General features: G+C 51.9%; 1 protein-coding gene across 1 annotated transcript in view; it reads left to right on the top strand.

The window, feature by feature from the left end:
- The window catches only part of DTX4 (deltex E3 ubiquitin ligase 4), a 35,272-nt gene that overhangs the window by 1,935 nt on the left and 17,622 nt on the right, over nucleotides 1-15,715 (top strand). Inside the window, exons 2-4 of the mRNA XM_004264159.3 lie at nucleotides 6,443-7,166; nucleotides 13,663-13,724; nucleotides 14,061-14,222. Coding sequence (XP_004264207.1) covers nucleotides 6,443-7,166; nucleotides 13,663-13,724; nucleotides 14,061-14,222 — 948 coding nt within the window. The remainder of the gene's footprint in view (nucleotides 1-6,442; nucleotides 7,167-13,662; nucleotides 13,725-14,060; nucleotides 14,223-15,715) is intronic.

The following is a 15,715-nucleotide window of genomic DNA, read 5'->3' as shown; positions in this document are numbered from 1 at the left end:
TCTTGGTGACATAAAGGTCCCAGGCCTTGTCCCACATTTGAGAAGGGGGAAAGTTTCATCAGTGTTTAGGGATGTCTGAGATGGGCGTGGTTCCTAGGAAGGGTCATGGCCTGAAGGGCTCTTACTACAGAAATGAAGTTCTGGAGGAAACTGGATTGAAGGACAGTTGCTACTTCCCCCAGGTCTGACCACCCTTCCCTGAGGACAGGCTGCCCACTGCCTGGTGGTTCACAGTTAAGTCGGAGGCTGGAGCTTCTCAAATTTTAGACCCGACCTGGCCCTGGATCATTTTTCGAACTGCCTCAGGGTGTGTTTTACATTTTTTGTCTGTCTCTGAGGGATTCAGACTGCTTTGGTGTCATCCACTCATTCTACTGGTTCATCGGCCAACGTGGGCTGAGAGCCTCCATCCTCAGCGCCAGGCCCCGCGCTGGGTGCGCTGGGTGAGAAGGCACTGGGCTGAATTCCCAGGACTGCTGGGTCTGTCGGGGAGCTTGTCAAAGCAGAATAGAATCTCTGGGTTTCTGGGCTCACAGCCCCCCTCCTCTGTCTTCTCCATCAACAGACACACAGTTCCTCTCAATATAGCTCATTGATGAAGCCGTGACAGGGTAGGAACTGTAAGCCACCGGCTCCCAGGCAACCTCCGCCAAGCCCTGGCAACGTTTAATTAAATTACCCACCATCCCCAAGCCACAGTTTGAAGCTGGGAACCAGAAACATCCCCATAAACAAAGGAGAGCTGGAAGTCCCCTGCCCAGAGGCGATTCCTCTCTTTTTTTGTTGTTGCCTCCTCTGTGTGGGGACATTTCCTGACATGGGAGCTGTGTTTTTTCAGAAGTTGCCTGCCCTGCTGCCAAGGAAGTCCTCAGACTCTCCACTCCCCTGGGTTCCGACCTCATCCAGTCTGTCTCCAGGGAGATGGCTGGGAGGTTGCAGATACCCCCTGCCCACCTCTGTCTGTCCTGGACCCTTCTCCTTCCCCAGACCGGCTCTGAGTCTGCACTTATTTGCATTCTATGCTGGTCTCCTCTAGGCATTTGGGGCTAGAGAATGGGGAAGAAGGGAAGAGACAGGGCTAGATAGAGGTGAAGGAGTCTTGGCTGCTTCGAAAAGCCTCTGTTGGGTCCTCTCCACCCACGATCATTCACCTTGACTGGGCTGACCTTTTTCTGTTGTAGGGCAGTGGCTGGAGCTCTGTCCCCTGTAACATCCAACATCCCTGTGTTCTGTATCTTCCAACATACCTGATCATTGCCATTTTCAGGGCCTGGCAGGAGGATGGGGGAGGACCCGGGCTGGCAGTGGGAGACGTGACTCAGGGTCTCATTCCAGACCCACTGGCTTACTCTGTGGCCTTCAGCAAGTGCCTCGGCTGCTCAGGCCTCATTCTTCCTCGTAGAATGAAGAGCAGCCTTAAGATTCCTTCTGTTTCCTTTCCTCCCATCATGCACATCGGCAGGTGAACTCTGGACTCTGAACTCTGAACTCTGAACTCTTGGACTCTGCGCCAGTGATGACGCTAATTAGAAGTAACATGCTATGAGGGAGGGTTCTTTCCAGCTCAGTTTTCTGTGCAACTTTTGCCTCTTTTATGTCTTTAACGCAGTGACGAGAGTCAGATGGAGAGTGATTCAAGGGTTTGATAGAAGCTGATTTTTAGTGCCCCCCCCCCAACTATACTCCCCACCCTGTGCGAGCACAAGAGTGGTGGGAGCAAATGTCACGACCACGTGATAGCTCCAGTATGAGGGAGGCACCAAGCACATTGCACACATCATCTGGTTTCATCCTCGGCCATCTTATGAAGGACCCATTGTTCTCACTTCATAGGAAAGGAAACAAGTTGAAAAAGATGAAGTTGCTCAAAGTTTTACAGCCAGTCCACGGCAGAGCTGAGATTCTGAACCAAGTGCCCATGTCCTCCTTCATTTGGAGGACCACCTACTTCTTGCAGGCACTGTTCCAGGCTTGTGGGATATAGCGATAGCAAACCATCCAAGTCTTTGCCCTCATGGAACATTCTAGTGAGGGTGAGGGGTGCTGGTAAGAGAGGCCTGGGATTTCCTGGGTACAGGAGCACAGTGCTGTATGGACGTGGGTGAAATGCCCTGGAGTCCTAGGGTCATGCCTGAAAGGAGTTGTCTGTCATTTCCCAGGAGCCAGAACAACTTGGGTGCTTTGGGATGTATGTGTCTGAGTTGCTGGAAGAAGCTTTTTTCCTCTTTCTTCCTCCTTAGTCTGTGAAAACCTTTATCCCTGTGCCATTAGAAGCCTTGTCCTTGGGTCACACTGCACCTTAGGACCCAGTGGATTTCCTCAGATCATCTAATTCAGGGTCCTGATTATAGAAAGGTCCAGGACTCGCCCATGTCAGTCCTGGAGTGATCTCAGAATAATCAGAGAATGTAATCCCACCATCTCTCTTGTCCCACGACTTTCGTGCTGAGGTCTGCCTTCTGTTTTTAACTAACCCTCTAGGGCTGAACTGAACGCAGCATCTTTCCTTCCAAAAATCAGCTCTTCCTTGTGACACCCCTCTTCTTGTTAAATGGCGTCACTACCTTACCGCTCACCCGTGGTCAAAGCCTCAAGGGTCTTTGACTCGTCTCGTCATTCTTTTTGGATGCCCCACATATACAGGCATGTGGAAGCTGAAACTTGAGCATTCGCGATGAACACTCTGCAGTTGTTCACGTGCAGATTCCCGGGCCCAGCTCCCAGGGATGCCGGCCCTCAGGTCTGGAGGGTGTTGCTGATCTGTTCCCCAGGAGATTCGAAAGCACGTGATCCTGGATCACTTGGAATGCATTCAGCTACTTGTGGTCAGGTCCTACCCATTACGTAGGGTCCCTCTGGTCTATCACCTGCTTTTCATTTTTGCTGCCAGCAACCCCCCCCTTCCCCCCCATTACTTCTCATTTGGAACTAATAAACGGAGCAGCTCTGGTGTCATCACTTCTCTGTGTCACAAACCTCACTGGTTCCTCGTGGCCTGTACATAAAAGCCCTCATAGCCTAGCAGTCCAGACCATCTACGCCCTGGCTCTCACGCACCTTTCCAAGTTTATCTTCCTGTATGCCCATATTTTCCTCTACTCCCGCCAAACAGATGTGCCTTTTATTCTCAGGCATTCCCTTAGACACCCTCCCGCCAACTATTCACAAGGTCCCTTCTCCTGAGATGCCCTTCTTCATCATTTTCACCTGTTGAGGTTCTCCTCATTCAGGCCCTATGTTCTCTGTTATGCTCTCCATTTCTTGAAATGCTCTCCAAATTATGATTACTTCCTTTCTTCAGTGGATATTTATTGAGCCCTCAGGACATGCTAGGCATGGGGGCTACAGCCATAAGCAAACTCCTGGATGCCCACCCTCATGAGATTGGGAGTCCCATGAGGTAGGTGGACATTCATCAAATGAATCACACAAATAAATGTGTAACTGCACCTCAGGACAGTGCAAAATATAGGAGCAGGAGTTTTACCTGGTCGGACAACCCAGAGAGCTTTCCTCGAGGAAGTGAGCTGAAATCTGAAGGATGGGTAGCCAGGAGGATGCCAGAGTGTGTGAGGGGAGGGACCAAGATTGTGAAGCAGCCCAGAGAGGAGAAGAGGCAGTGGCGAGAGTCTGCAGGAGGCCAATGGGGCAGAAATGTGGGCAGAGTGTGTTAGGATTCGAGGAGACCACAGAGGTTGTGGGTGGAGAGCATCTTGGTCTTGACCTACGAGGAAGTCATGGAAGGGATCAAAGCACGGTGGGGTTGTGGTTACATTTTCTGCTAGCGTTGCATTTGTTGACACCCTTTTTGGTGGCGTATTCTGCCTCATAACTAGGCACTTGTCTTGTTTTAGACTGGGGGGTGCTTCAGGAGTGCGTGAATCTGTATTCCCCACAGCAGCTAACGCATACTCAGCAATAGGGGCTAAATGATCAAATGCCAACGTAGCCAGAAGTCCTCACCCCATCACAGCACGTCTGTGGAGCCCTCGTTACTGCCGACTCTGCGTTAGGCACTGATATGAAAAGTGCCAAGATGATTGTACCCATCAGACATAAGCAGCTGTGCACCCCAGACTCCTTGAAGATGGAGCCCGGAATAGGAGAGCATTTCAAGAAATGGATGGCAAGTGGCATAGGACCTGAACGATAAGGAAAGTTTCAGTAGATCAAAGCAGCAAAGGAGGGCATTTTGATAGACGGGACCTGGTGAATAGCAGGGGCAGCGGAGAGTCAGGGAACACTGAGGGAGTGCAGGAGGAAATTGGGGCATCTGTCCGGGGCAGAGAGGAGGATACACCTGGAAAGAGGCAGGGCAGAGTTTCCAGAAGTTCTGGGGCAACTCCCAGGCATAGCTGGGACTGACACCACCATTGTGAAAAATGCCTTTTAAGCACATTTATGAGAATTGGTCAAGCACATTGTTTGTCCCTGCTACCCTGGAGAGAGAATAAAATAGTGTCATTTAAGCTCTCTAAACTTAATGTCCTCATCTTTAAACATTGTTTCACAGGATTGCCAGGGAGATCAAATGAGATGGGATAGCTGAAGGTGTTTTCTAAGTAACAAAGATTCTGCAAAGAGGGAGTTTAAACTCTCTCTCTGGTCCTCTTCTCTCTCTGTCTCTGTTTCTGTCTCTGTCTCTGTCTCTCTCACACACACACACATACACACACACATACCCTGGACTAAACTTCCCCCGTGACTTCTCCATCCTGCTAAGACATACAATAGAAGATAAATTACAATAATAATCACCAACTTTTATTGCGCCCTTGCCAAGCGACAGGTATTATCTTAGCATTTATATTCATTCCTGCATTTCATCCTCAAATCCACCCTTTGAAGAAGCTACCCAGGACCCAAACAGATGAGGAAACTAAGGCTTAATCACACAGCTGGAAGGGACGGAAACTCTGCTGTTGGATCCAAAGGTTGTGCTGTTTGTCCCCCAGCAAGCTGGCACCTTGGAAGGAAATGGCGGCAAACCAGGGGCCTACTGGCCACCCCGTTCCTCCTGCTCTCCCACTCCCCCCACATCCAGCAGACCTCCTGGCGCTGAATAGGGAGGGGATTGTTCTGCTTCTCCCTCCTGCTTCTGAATGTTGATGTTTTGGGTCATTAAGGGGCTTGGAGATGGGGGCGGCGGGGGGTGGGGGGGTTATGACCTGGCAAAGGCCTGAATAGTCATTGTTCCTTTTCTTCCCCCCTTGAATGAGATTCTGTCCCCAGTCTTGGTGTCTCCCTCTGGGTTGGAGGAGGGGGTGGGTCAGAGGCCAGGGAAGGGGAGCCTTTTCCCACCACTTTGATGGATAGAGCTTAAGCTGACGGATGCAGAGATTCCAGCATCCTTGGAGCTCTCCCCAGTCTCCCTACCCGGCCTTGAACCAGGCATCTTCAGCCTTTATGTTAATATCCACGAAATGAGCCCTGGTTGGGCATGGATCTGAATTCAAGGTTCCGGTAGATAGAGGAGAAAGAGGCAACAGTTACAGGTGTAGTTTTCCCTGACAGTCCTGCAGGTTCATTTCTGCTGTCCTATTCCCCTGCAACAAACCCTAATCTCCTCCCTGCCCTCACCACCCCCCATCCCACCCACTGTGAGACTATCGAAATTGAGACTCTCCTATCTTTAGGAGGGTTGAGCTTCTCGGGGGCGGGGGAAGACGTTAGATAAATAGAAAGTTATTCTTGCGATCACTCTTGCAGTTGTTGATATAAGACTTAATGCTGGGAAGTATGAGAGAGTTCTTCCAACCTGACCTTTTATTTTTTTTTACCACACCCAAAGAAGTCCAGAGAGCCAGCCATCGCCCCCAGCCCTGGGCAGCCTTCCTGGGTTGGGGGCAGAGTCTTCCTCTATCCTCTAGGGTCCCATGACCCTGTGTTCATTTCCCCTGTAGCCTTCGGGGCTGAGGCATGTGGAGAATCAAGGAAGAAGGGAAATGATGTTTCTGAGCGCCTAGCACGTGTCAAGGGCTTTATATACCTTATTGCAGAGTACAGGGCGCGTGAGAAATCCAGGTCCTGCCACAGACAAATGCATATTCGTTGATTGACTGAGCCACATTTAATTTTACAAAAACTCGGCAAAGGAGTTATCATCTTGTTTCTTGGGGGAGAAAAGAAAGTTGTGGGGTGTTATATTAAGGGATCCAATTTGCCTGCAAACTAAGGTCCCCCGACTCCAAACCAGGAAGTGCTCTTTCTGGTACCCTGTACTATCTCCCACATCCTTCCCCGTGTAACTCATCTGCTTCCACCCCCATGTGACTGCTGGACTTCAAAAGGGCAGGAATGAGCCTCATTCAAAGCTGATATCTCAACAGGCAGCCCAGTGCCGGCACACTGTAGGACTCGTTTAATGTCTGCCTATTAACGTAACACGATTCAGTTTCATCCCTTGGTGACCCTGATCCTCTCCTCTGTCCCACTCTGGCAGGGACCCTCCGTCCGGTTCGCCGCAACTACTACGACCCGACCTCGGCCCCTGGGAAGGGCGTGGTGTGGGAGTGGGAGAACGACAATGGTTCTTGGACGCCCTACGACATGGAAGTGGGCATCACCATCCAGCACGCCTACGAGAAGCAGCACCCCTGGATCGACCTCACTTCCATCGGCTTCAGCTACGTCATTGATTTCAGCACCATGGGCCAGATCAACCGGCAGACCCAGCGCCAGCGCCGCGTCCGCCGGCGGCTGGATCTTATCTACCCCATGGTCACTGGCACCTTGCCCAAGCCCCAGTCCTGGCCGGCCAGCCCCGGGCCTGCCGCCGCGCCGCCCGCCGCGCCCTGCTCCTGCCCGCAGTGCGTCCTGGTGATGAGCGTCAAGGCCGCGGTGGCCAATGGGAGCGCTGGACCCCTGCAGCCCCCGGCTGCCCGCAAGCACATGCCCGAGTCTGGAGTGGTCAAGATGCCTCCCCCACCAGGCCCCGGGGCCAAGCCACTGGACAGCACGGGCACCATTCGAGGCCCGGTGAAGATGGTCCCATCGCAGGCGATCCGGCGACAAGCCTCCAGCACGCCGGCAGGGGCGAATGCGGTCTCCCCTGCTAGCCCCCCGGGAGCCAATGGCAAGACCGGAAGGGTGGCCCTGGCGACCTTGAATCGGACCAACCTGCAGCGACTGGCCATCGCCCAGTCCCGGGTGCTGATCGCCTCCGGGTAGGTGCTTCCGTGGCTGCCTCTGAGCATCAACTGATCAGGGCATCAGACGTCACTGATCATCCGGGTCAGAGATGAAGGAAGGGCTGCCGAGGCTTAAGGTCCTCCTCGTCTTCCCCTGACCCCCTGGCTGCAGGTGGAAGGCAGCACGGTGTGGTGGGTAAGCAAGGATGTGGCCTTTGGGATCCAGCAGATCTGGATTCTAATGGAGACCTTGCCTCTTCCTAGCCCTGTGATAGGGGCGGATCCCTAACCTCACAGAGCCCCAGCTTCCTCATCTGTAAATGCTGGCCGTAATCTTCATGTTAGGGTTGCAGTGAGCATTAAAGGATGTGATGCCTACCGAGAGACAGCAGGCAACATTCAGGGGCTCCCACCATGTTCTAGTTTGGGGGCTTCATCACTTTACTTAATCCTTACAACAAGTCTATGGAGTAGGCTTTTTTTTTTTTTTTTTTTTTGCGGTATGCGGGCCTCTCACTGTCGTGGCCTCTCCCGTTGCGGAGCACAGGCTCCGGACGCGCAGGCTCAGCGGCCATGGCTCACGGGCCCAGCCGCTCCGCAGCATATGGGATCTTCCCGAACTGGGGCACAAACCCGTGTCCCCTGCATCGGCAGGCGGACTCTCAACCACGGCGCCACCAGGGAAGCCCCTGGAGTAGGCATTTTTGATCCCATTTTACCCTTGAAGACATGAGAGTTTCACTCGCTCCAGGGCACATACCTAATCATCAGTAGAGAACGGGATTCAGACTTCAGGAGGTCTGAGCCCTGACTCTTCCCCACTCAGCCATGCTGCTTCCCTGTCAATCACGGTGTCCAGGACACAGCAGGTGCCAGGTGAGGGTTAGTCCCTTTCCTCTGGTGCCTCCAGATTGGAATAACAGCCCGTGTTTAATGAGTACTTACTACCTCCCAGGCAGTTCCCATGCACCGTCTCAGTCGTTCCTGTGACAACTTGGGGATGTTGTAGATTCTGTTATGACTGCTTTTTATCATCCTCTTGGCCTTCCTGATCATAAAATGGGAGAGACGCAGGTCCATGTGGTACCCGTAGCCTTTGCCTGCCAGCCCCTGATTTCTTGTGAGATTGGCCTCTTACATCTGTCCAATCTTCCCTTTCTCTGGAGGAGCTTGGCCCCGCCTGCCACCCAAGCCCCAGACATTCGGCATGGTTCAGAGGTAGGTTGGACCCAAGAGTGTGAAGGTCAGGCTGCCCAGAGGAAGATCTCTGTACATAGAGGCTCAGCGCCGGGAGGAGACAGGAAGGAGGGTAGCTTGCAGACCGTGAGGCTGGGCCTTTACTCCTGCCTCTGCCACTGCGTGAGGCGTGGAATCTTTGCAAGGTCCGTGTTCCCCCTGTGTGGAATGGGGATCATCATGCTTGCCTTGCCTACCCCACGGAGTCAGTGTCAAAACCTCAGCTAAGAGCAGTCACCCCTTAACAGTTGACCCGATGCGCTCGCCGGCATTAACTCATGACCTTACACCGTGATGCAAGTGTCAGGCATGGGCACTCAGCTAGGAATTAACTCCCCAAGGAGAGAGGCACAGCCCACGTGTTACAGAGCGGGAGCTGGAACCTAGATTTTCGTCTCCTAGTCTGCCGCTCTTTTGGCCAAAGCCCAGCTCCTCGTTGTATTCAAAGGCAATTTATAAATGGTCAGATGCTAGTCAGATGCCTGAGGTTTTCATGACTTCCTCTGAGCCTGCAGAAGTATTTGGCAGAGGGGAAGGGGTACCCGCACGATGCCGCTGCTCAGTTTCTCCACACTGGCGTACAGCAGCATCCCAGGGCCCCTAACGGAGTTCCAGGGCGACTGCTGGCATGGCAGAGGGAGGCTCCTATAGTGGGTAAGAACACAGTCTTTAGAATCTGACTGGCTGGGCTGGAACCCAAGTTTCTGGCTGTGTAACTTGGGGCAAGTTTTGCATCCTCTATCTTCAGTTTACTCATCTGTAAAATGGGGATAGGAATGGTACCTTGCTTACAGGGTTTGTCATGAGGACTAAATGAAATATCCAGTGTGGAATTACTACAGTGCTTGGCACATAATAAGAGTCTTTTCAGTATTAGCTGCTATTACTATTACGAACAGTATCTATGCGCCCTGTAGTTACTGAGTCGAATCTAACACCCTACTTCATTTCTGGCGCCCTACACAAAAGCCAAGTGACCCCATGCCGTACTTGAGGGAGGGGAACCCCAGATCGCTTTAAATGTCAATGAAGGATTCGTCAGCTCTTTATCTCTCTGCTCGAGTATCTGCCTGCCAATAGAATCCGAGCAGCAGAATTGGGGCGGAGGTCTGGGCAGTGCAATTTCAAAAGAGCTATAGAAACAAGTTGTTTTTTTCTCTGCTCTGTTTTCCTGACAAGGGAGGCCCCTCCCTACCCTCTCTGTCTTCCAGCCCTCTCCTTTTCACCTCTTACCACCTCCCTCACCCCCACTACCATCTTCTCCTCCAGTCTTTCTTGGCCATTTAATTAGCGTGTTTATTCCCTTTGTCTGCCATTGCCATCGACCTTCTGTCGTCCAACGGCCCCTTCCCCCTCCCCTCTCTGCCCATGACCTCTTCCAGTAACTTTCCCACGGAAAAAAGGAAGACCAGGGAGGGCGGGAGAGGTGGGATGGAGAGAAGGGTTTGGGGGGAACAAAAGATCCTGTGAATTATTCAGAGACACAAGCAGGGGGTTTCTAAAGAGGAGAGAGGAGGGCTGTGCTGAGGGGGGCGGGAGTCGCCCCTCTGGCCGTCTTTTCCAGAATGGAGGCTTCTCTATCTCCAGCGAGACCTCAGTTGCTGGAGAGACAAGACCATTGTTCCGCCGAGGATTCCTGGGTTGGCTCGTAACTCCCAGAAAAACACTTCTCACCATGGTATCTGCGGAGCTATTCTCCCCTCACCAACCCCCCCTTCCCCTGCCACCTTGCCAGCTCTTCTCTTTTCTTAGTTTTGTAGGTTAGAGACAGAAATTAAAACGTGCACCCTCCATAACTGGGAACTTCCCCACGGCACGGGGGCAGGGGGTGTCTGCTGATGGGCCAACGAGTAGTTGGGTCAGGCAGCTTTTGCTGAGCTGAGCTGCCTGGAGGATGTGAATGCTCACCTGCCTTTGGGTTACTGACCTCTAGGAAAAGGACTCAGGCACCTGTAACCCTGGGGGCCCCGACAGGGTGTGCCCGGTGTGGACCATACAGGCTGTTCTCCTTGGTTTTCATTTTAACGAAGAACGGTGAGGGAAGGGTGGTCAAGTGTTGCCAGCCCAACGATCTGCCCAGCACTCAACTTTGTATTAACACTTTACACCTGACATCCTCAAGCATCTGAGAAAATTGGAATATTAAGCAGGAAAAGGCTTTGTATCAAGCCCAACTTCCTCTTACCTTTGGGAACCAAAAAATGTAAACAGTCACCCAAATTTGCATAGGGCTTGACTATTTACAAAGTATTCGACCTGGATCCTAAATCCTCCCTCCCTGGGAACCCAGGGACAGGGATTTAGGGTGCCCTGTTTACTGCGTGGTAACTCGGATGCGGTCCTGAATGGCAGAGAGGCTGCACGGTACTCCCAAAGGCACAAAGTCGGTGCAGAGCTGGGCTAGAAGCAGATATCCTGACCCCCTTGCAGGGCCCCTTCCGCTGGACCCTTCTGTATTTCATAAGCAAATATCCCCTCTTCCCCAAGCCCTGCTGCCACCATCCAGAGCCTCCTGACAAGCCCTTCCGCCATGTTGTCCCTTTCCTGGCGTGGCAGGGACACCCACCTGTTCCTCAGTATTCACCAGCACACCCTCCCTCTCCCCAGACCTTGCCCCCAGCGCTGAGTTCTCGGGCTGCCCGGGATGTGCGCTCTGGGGATTGGACTATTTCCTGGTTAACCAGGTTGGGTGTGGAAACCTGCCAGTCCAGTTTGTGGGAACAAAGGTGGCTTTTGTCACCCAGATCACAGCTACTTATCAGCTGAAGTGGGGGCCTTGGAGATGGTGAGGGGGGAAGGCAGGTGCTGGGCTGGGTGGCGCCCACTGCCCCCTGGTGTGGATCCAGGCGCAGAGGAGGGACCCTGCCCACCCCCACTCCCCAGAGAGAGGCGGGAGGAGAATCGGCCCCAGGTGGGGGACCCAGGGCAGAGACTGCACCTTGGGTGCCCAGGTGCTGGGGTGGGAAATCATCAGGAAGTCTCCTCGGCAGCTTCTAACCCAAGACTTTCACAGTTTTACAGACAGGGAAATTGAGGCTCAGCAAAGTTGGTGGACATTGTTACTGGCAGGACGGGGTCTTTAAGCTGATTTCTCTGACCCCCCATCCGCTATACCATGCCTGGCCCTGTGGGGCAGGTTACAGAGTCCGGAATCAAGTCTGTGCCTCTTTTTCTTGGTGTCTTTCTTTTGTGTTGAATTCAGCTTTCACCTCGTCCCATCGGGGTTTGACTTATCCTGGGGACAGTTTCTGAGGACAAGTAGCCTTTGGGGGCCTGTTGAGACACAAACACACCCACATTTGTTACTTCCACATCCTTCTCACAGCCCTGGTGCACACGTCATCATGCCTGGGAAGGGACAGAGACCCCAGAAGACTCAGCGTGGCCAGGCAAGCACCCATCCTTCTGGGCACGTGGGGGACAGACAGACCCAGTGCTCAGCCTTGAGGTGACATTCCAACCTCCCCTCTGAGTTATGGGTTCATTCCTTAAACCTGAAGCTTCGTGTTTTCTGTCTGCAGCATGGGGTGTGATGAGGATTACACAGACACAAGAGCACAGCCTAGTGAGTGGCTAAAACAATGGGCTCCGGAGACAGATTTCCCGGGTTCTAATCCTTCGCCGTGTGACCTTCGTCAAGTTTGCTTAACCTCTCTGTGTCTCACCTTCCCTGCCTATTAAAACGGAGTTAATAATAGTAACACCTCTTGCATAGGTTGTTGGAAGGGTCAGATGGTTGTATATACTGTGAGCAGGTAGAACGGTGCCTGGGATTAAGTGCCCGACGCTACTCTTGTTAGCGATTTTAACACAGGGATGAAGGGCTGTGGGCTGTCTTGTTCACTGCTGTGTCCCTGGCATACAGCAGAGTATCCAACACAAAGTGGGCTCAGTATGAATGGACAAATAAATTAATAACAAATAAACAAGTGCTTTTTCCCCTCCCCCTACTTTCCCAGCACCACCCTACCCCCATAGCAGAAACTCTGGTTCCTGGAGTCGTCGGTGACCCAGTCCATCTCCAAGCCCACATCCCCTTCCAAGCCCAGCTGTGGAGGCCTGGGTGACAAGGGGATGGTGCAAGACCTAGCCCCGTGTGTCTCATATTTTTCCATTCAGCACCGTGGGAGGCCTTGACTTTCCCAGGCAGCTGTGCTGTCTTCTCTCCATCCTGGCTCAAGTTGCTGGGGAGAAGGACAGAAAAGGGAGGAGGCCCTGCCTGATTTATGCTTCTCAGGGAAAAGGAGAAGTGACAGCTGTTAGACCAATGGTTTCCAAATGTCAGACTAGGGATCAGCTGCCTCTGCATCCTCTCGGCAGGAGCTCGTCAAAATGCAGATTCTCCTGGCCCACAGGTAGAGCTTCTGACGCAGGCAAGGGGCTTTGCCTTTTCAAAAGCTTCTGAGGTGACTGTACACCCAAGTTTGAACTTGCTTCTTTATGTTTTTTTCATTTCTTCAACCAATATTTGTTGAATGCCTACTAGTGTCAGGCTCTGAGCGAAACAGACAAAGATATTTGCCCTGGTAGAGCTTAGATTTTAGGAGGGAAGATAAGAAGCGACAACTTATTTTCAAAGATCATACGTGGGAATTCCCTGGCGGTCCACTGGTGAGGACTCAGCACTTTCACTGCCCTGGGCCCAGGTTCAATCCCCGGTTGGGGAACTAATATCCCACAAACCATGGGACGTGGCCAAAAAAAAAAAAAAAAAGACCAGGGTAAGAGGGCTTGTTGCGGGGGGGGGAGTCTCAGGGTGGGATGGAGGGGTGGGTAGCAGTATTAAATAAGATGGCCTCAGGAACATCACTGAGAAGGGAACATTTGAGCCAAGGCTGAAGAAGTTGTAGGAGGGAACCAAGTAGGTGTTAGGTGGAACAGCATTTCAGGCAGAGGGAACAGCCTATGCAAAGGCTCTGAGGCAGGAACGTTCTTGGCCAGTAGGAGGAACAGCTAGAGTGCAGTAAAGAGGCGAGTGACTTGAGGAGAGGCCAGAGAGCTGGGGGGACTGGGGTGGGGGATTTTGGCAGCTCAGGCAGGGCTGTGTGGGCCTTCCTGGGACTCTGAGGGAACTGTGGGGCCATTCTGAGTTTTGAGGTTCTGTGGAGTGGACTGACAAGGTCTGAAGGTATCAGCTCTGGCTGAGGGGCTAAGAACTTACTGCATCTTTAGTAGGAATAAGTAGTTCCTGTAAGAAAAGGGAACCCCTCAGTGGGTGAAGTTTTGGGGTCCCCACCACTGGCCCATTTTGTCCCACTTGTCAAAAGCATGATGTGTCTGTTCTCTCCTTTTTCAGGGTCCCCACTGTCCCAGTGAAGAACCTAAGTGGGTCCAGTCCTGTCAACCCGGCCTTGGCAGGTAAGAGAAGCCCCCGGCTGAAGGTAGAAAAACAAAAGCAATGAAATAGGTATCGTGAGCATTTGTAAAAAGAGAGAGAATTCGGATGTTGATTAAGACAAACGAGGATGTGAGGAGTTGGGTTGGCTGGGCAGGAAGAGTTTGGGCAGAATTGATCGTGAAAAGCAAAGCTTGCTGTTGAAAATGAGGGAATGGATACGTTTCCGAGAAAAGTAGAGGCTACGTAGAGAATCCATGAGTTATGAGAACGCTGGTGGAAAGGAGGCGAGGAGGTTACTGGGGGGGTTGGGGGGCTGACTCTCCAGTCCTTCTTCTCTCATGCTCTTGCCCTTCCAGGAATCACCGGGATCCTCATGAGTGCGGCAGGGCTGCCTGTGTGTCTCACCAGGCCACCAAAGCTGGCCCTCCACCCACCCCCCGTCAGCAAGAGTGAAATAAAGTCCATCCCAGGGGTTTCCAACACAAGCCGCAAGACCACCAAGAAACAAGCCAAGAAAGGTATCGGCCTCTTTATTGAAAGGGGTCCTGGCGGGGAGGTCACAGACGTGGCTCCCAGCCCTGGCTCTGCCTCCACCACTGAGGGTCACACCCATGCCTTCCCCCTCTGTGCCTTAATTTCTGCATCCGCTAAATGGGCCTACCTAGTACCTGTTCTGATGATTACATCAAAGTGGGTGAGGTACGGATCAGATGGCGACACCTTGAGAAATATAAAAATGCAGCGCAAAAATATAGGCACATAAAAATAGGATGCGGACACAGATAAAATATCGATACATTAGAGAGAAAGATCGCTTTGACATTGGAACCCAAACAGACTTGACTCATATCCCAACTTTGTCCCTTGCAGTCTTGTGACCCCAGTCTCTTCTTTTCTCACCTTTACAAGGGGCACAACCGGTACCCAGCAGGTAGGTCCTGTAATGCATCCATGTCACTAGGGAAGTAACCACTGTCTTGTGTCCCTCTGTGGACTCCAGATGCTCTGGCCCCTCAAATCCCCCTTTAGGAGCTCCATTCTCCCTTTTCACATCCTACACCTAGGAGGTCAAATACCTGTGCTTATCAGGGCCCCAAGGACCCCACTTCAGCTCTGTGGCTGGTCTCTCTAGTCTCTGGTATTGGTTAAATGATTTCACCGTCACCCCTAAGTCCCCACCTTGCAAACTTGTTATGAAGTTTCAGTGGGATCAAATGTATATTGTGACTTAGCCCGGCAAGCACTAAGCTTTCAGTTAATAGAAGCTTGATTCTTCTAAGAGAAGCAGGGCAGTGGGAAGGAAGGACCTGCATCCCAGCTTTTGAATGTTGCAGGATCCACTTCCTCAAACCCTTGTCCTACTTTTCCAGTCTATCAAAAGCTCTCTGCTTAAATAAACTTGATTGCCTTGCTTGCAGTCTCATAGGAAACGGCAGGATTTTGCACTTTCCCACTCTTCCTGTTATTATTAATAGCATATATCAGACTCTTAGCAGGTAAAGTGCCAAAGAACTGTACACGCGTTAGCTCATTTAATTGTCAAAGCATCGCTCTCAGTACTGCTAGCGGTTGCTCTTGCCCATTTCCTAGGTGAGAAAACAGAATCTTAGAGACGTTAAGAAGGTCACCCAGGGAGGCACTGACCCTTTTTTCAAATTTCTATGCCTCTTTGTGAGTCCGTATCATCCCATTCCCTGCCTTTAGGCTAGGCTGCCTAGCCTTAGGGGTCCAGTTCCTCCCCTCCCCAAAATTCCAGAATCAATGCACCTTTCAGGTAATTGCTTCCCAGAGCGTCACCCTTTCCCTACTGCTGGGCTACCTCTGCTGGCAGTGATCATGCCATCAACAGCCGAAGAAGACCGTCCTGAAGCTGTGGTCATAAATTCCTGGTTTCCCATAAAAACAATAGCACTTTGACTCCACATTACCGAATGAGACAGTACTTAGCACATTGTAAAAGGAATGCCATAAGCCTACCTAATGCTTTTAAATGTGTAACAGTTTACAGTGT

This window comes from Orcinus orca, chromosome 8 (assembly GCF_937001465.1).
Source record: "Orcinus orca chromosome 8, mOrcOrc1.1, whole genome shotgun sequence".
NCBI lineage: Eukaryota > Metazoa > Chordata > Mammalia > Artiodactyla > Delphinidae > Orcinus > Orcinus orca.
Note: the sequence above shows the minus strand (reverse complement) of the source record. Positions and strands in the feature narration are given on the sequence as shown.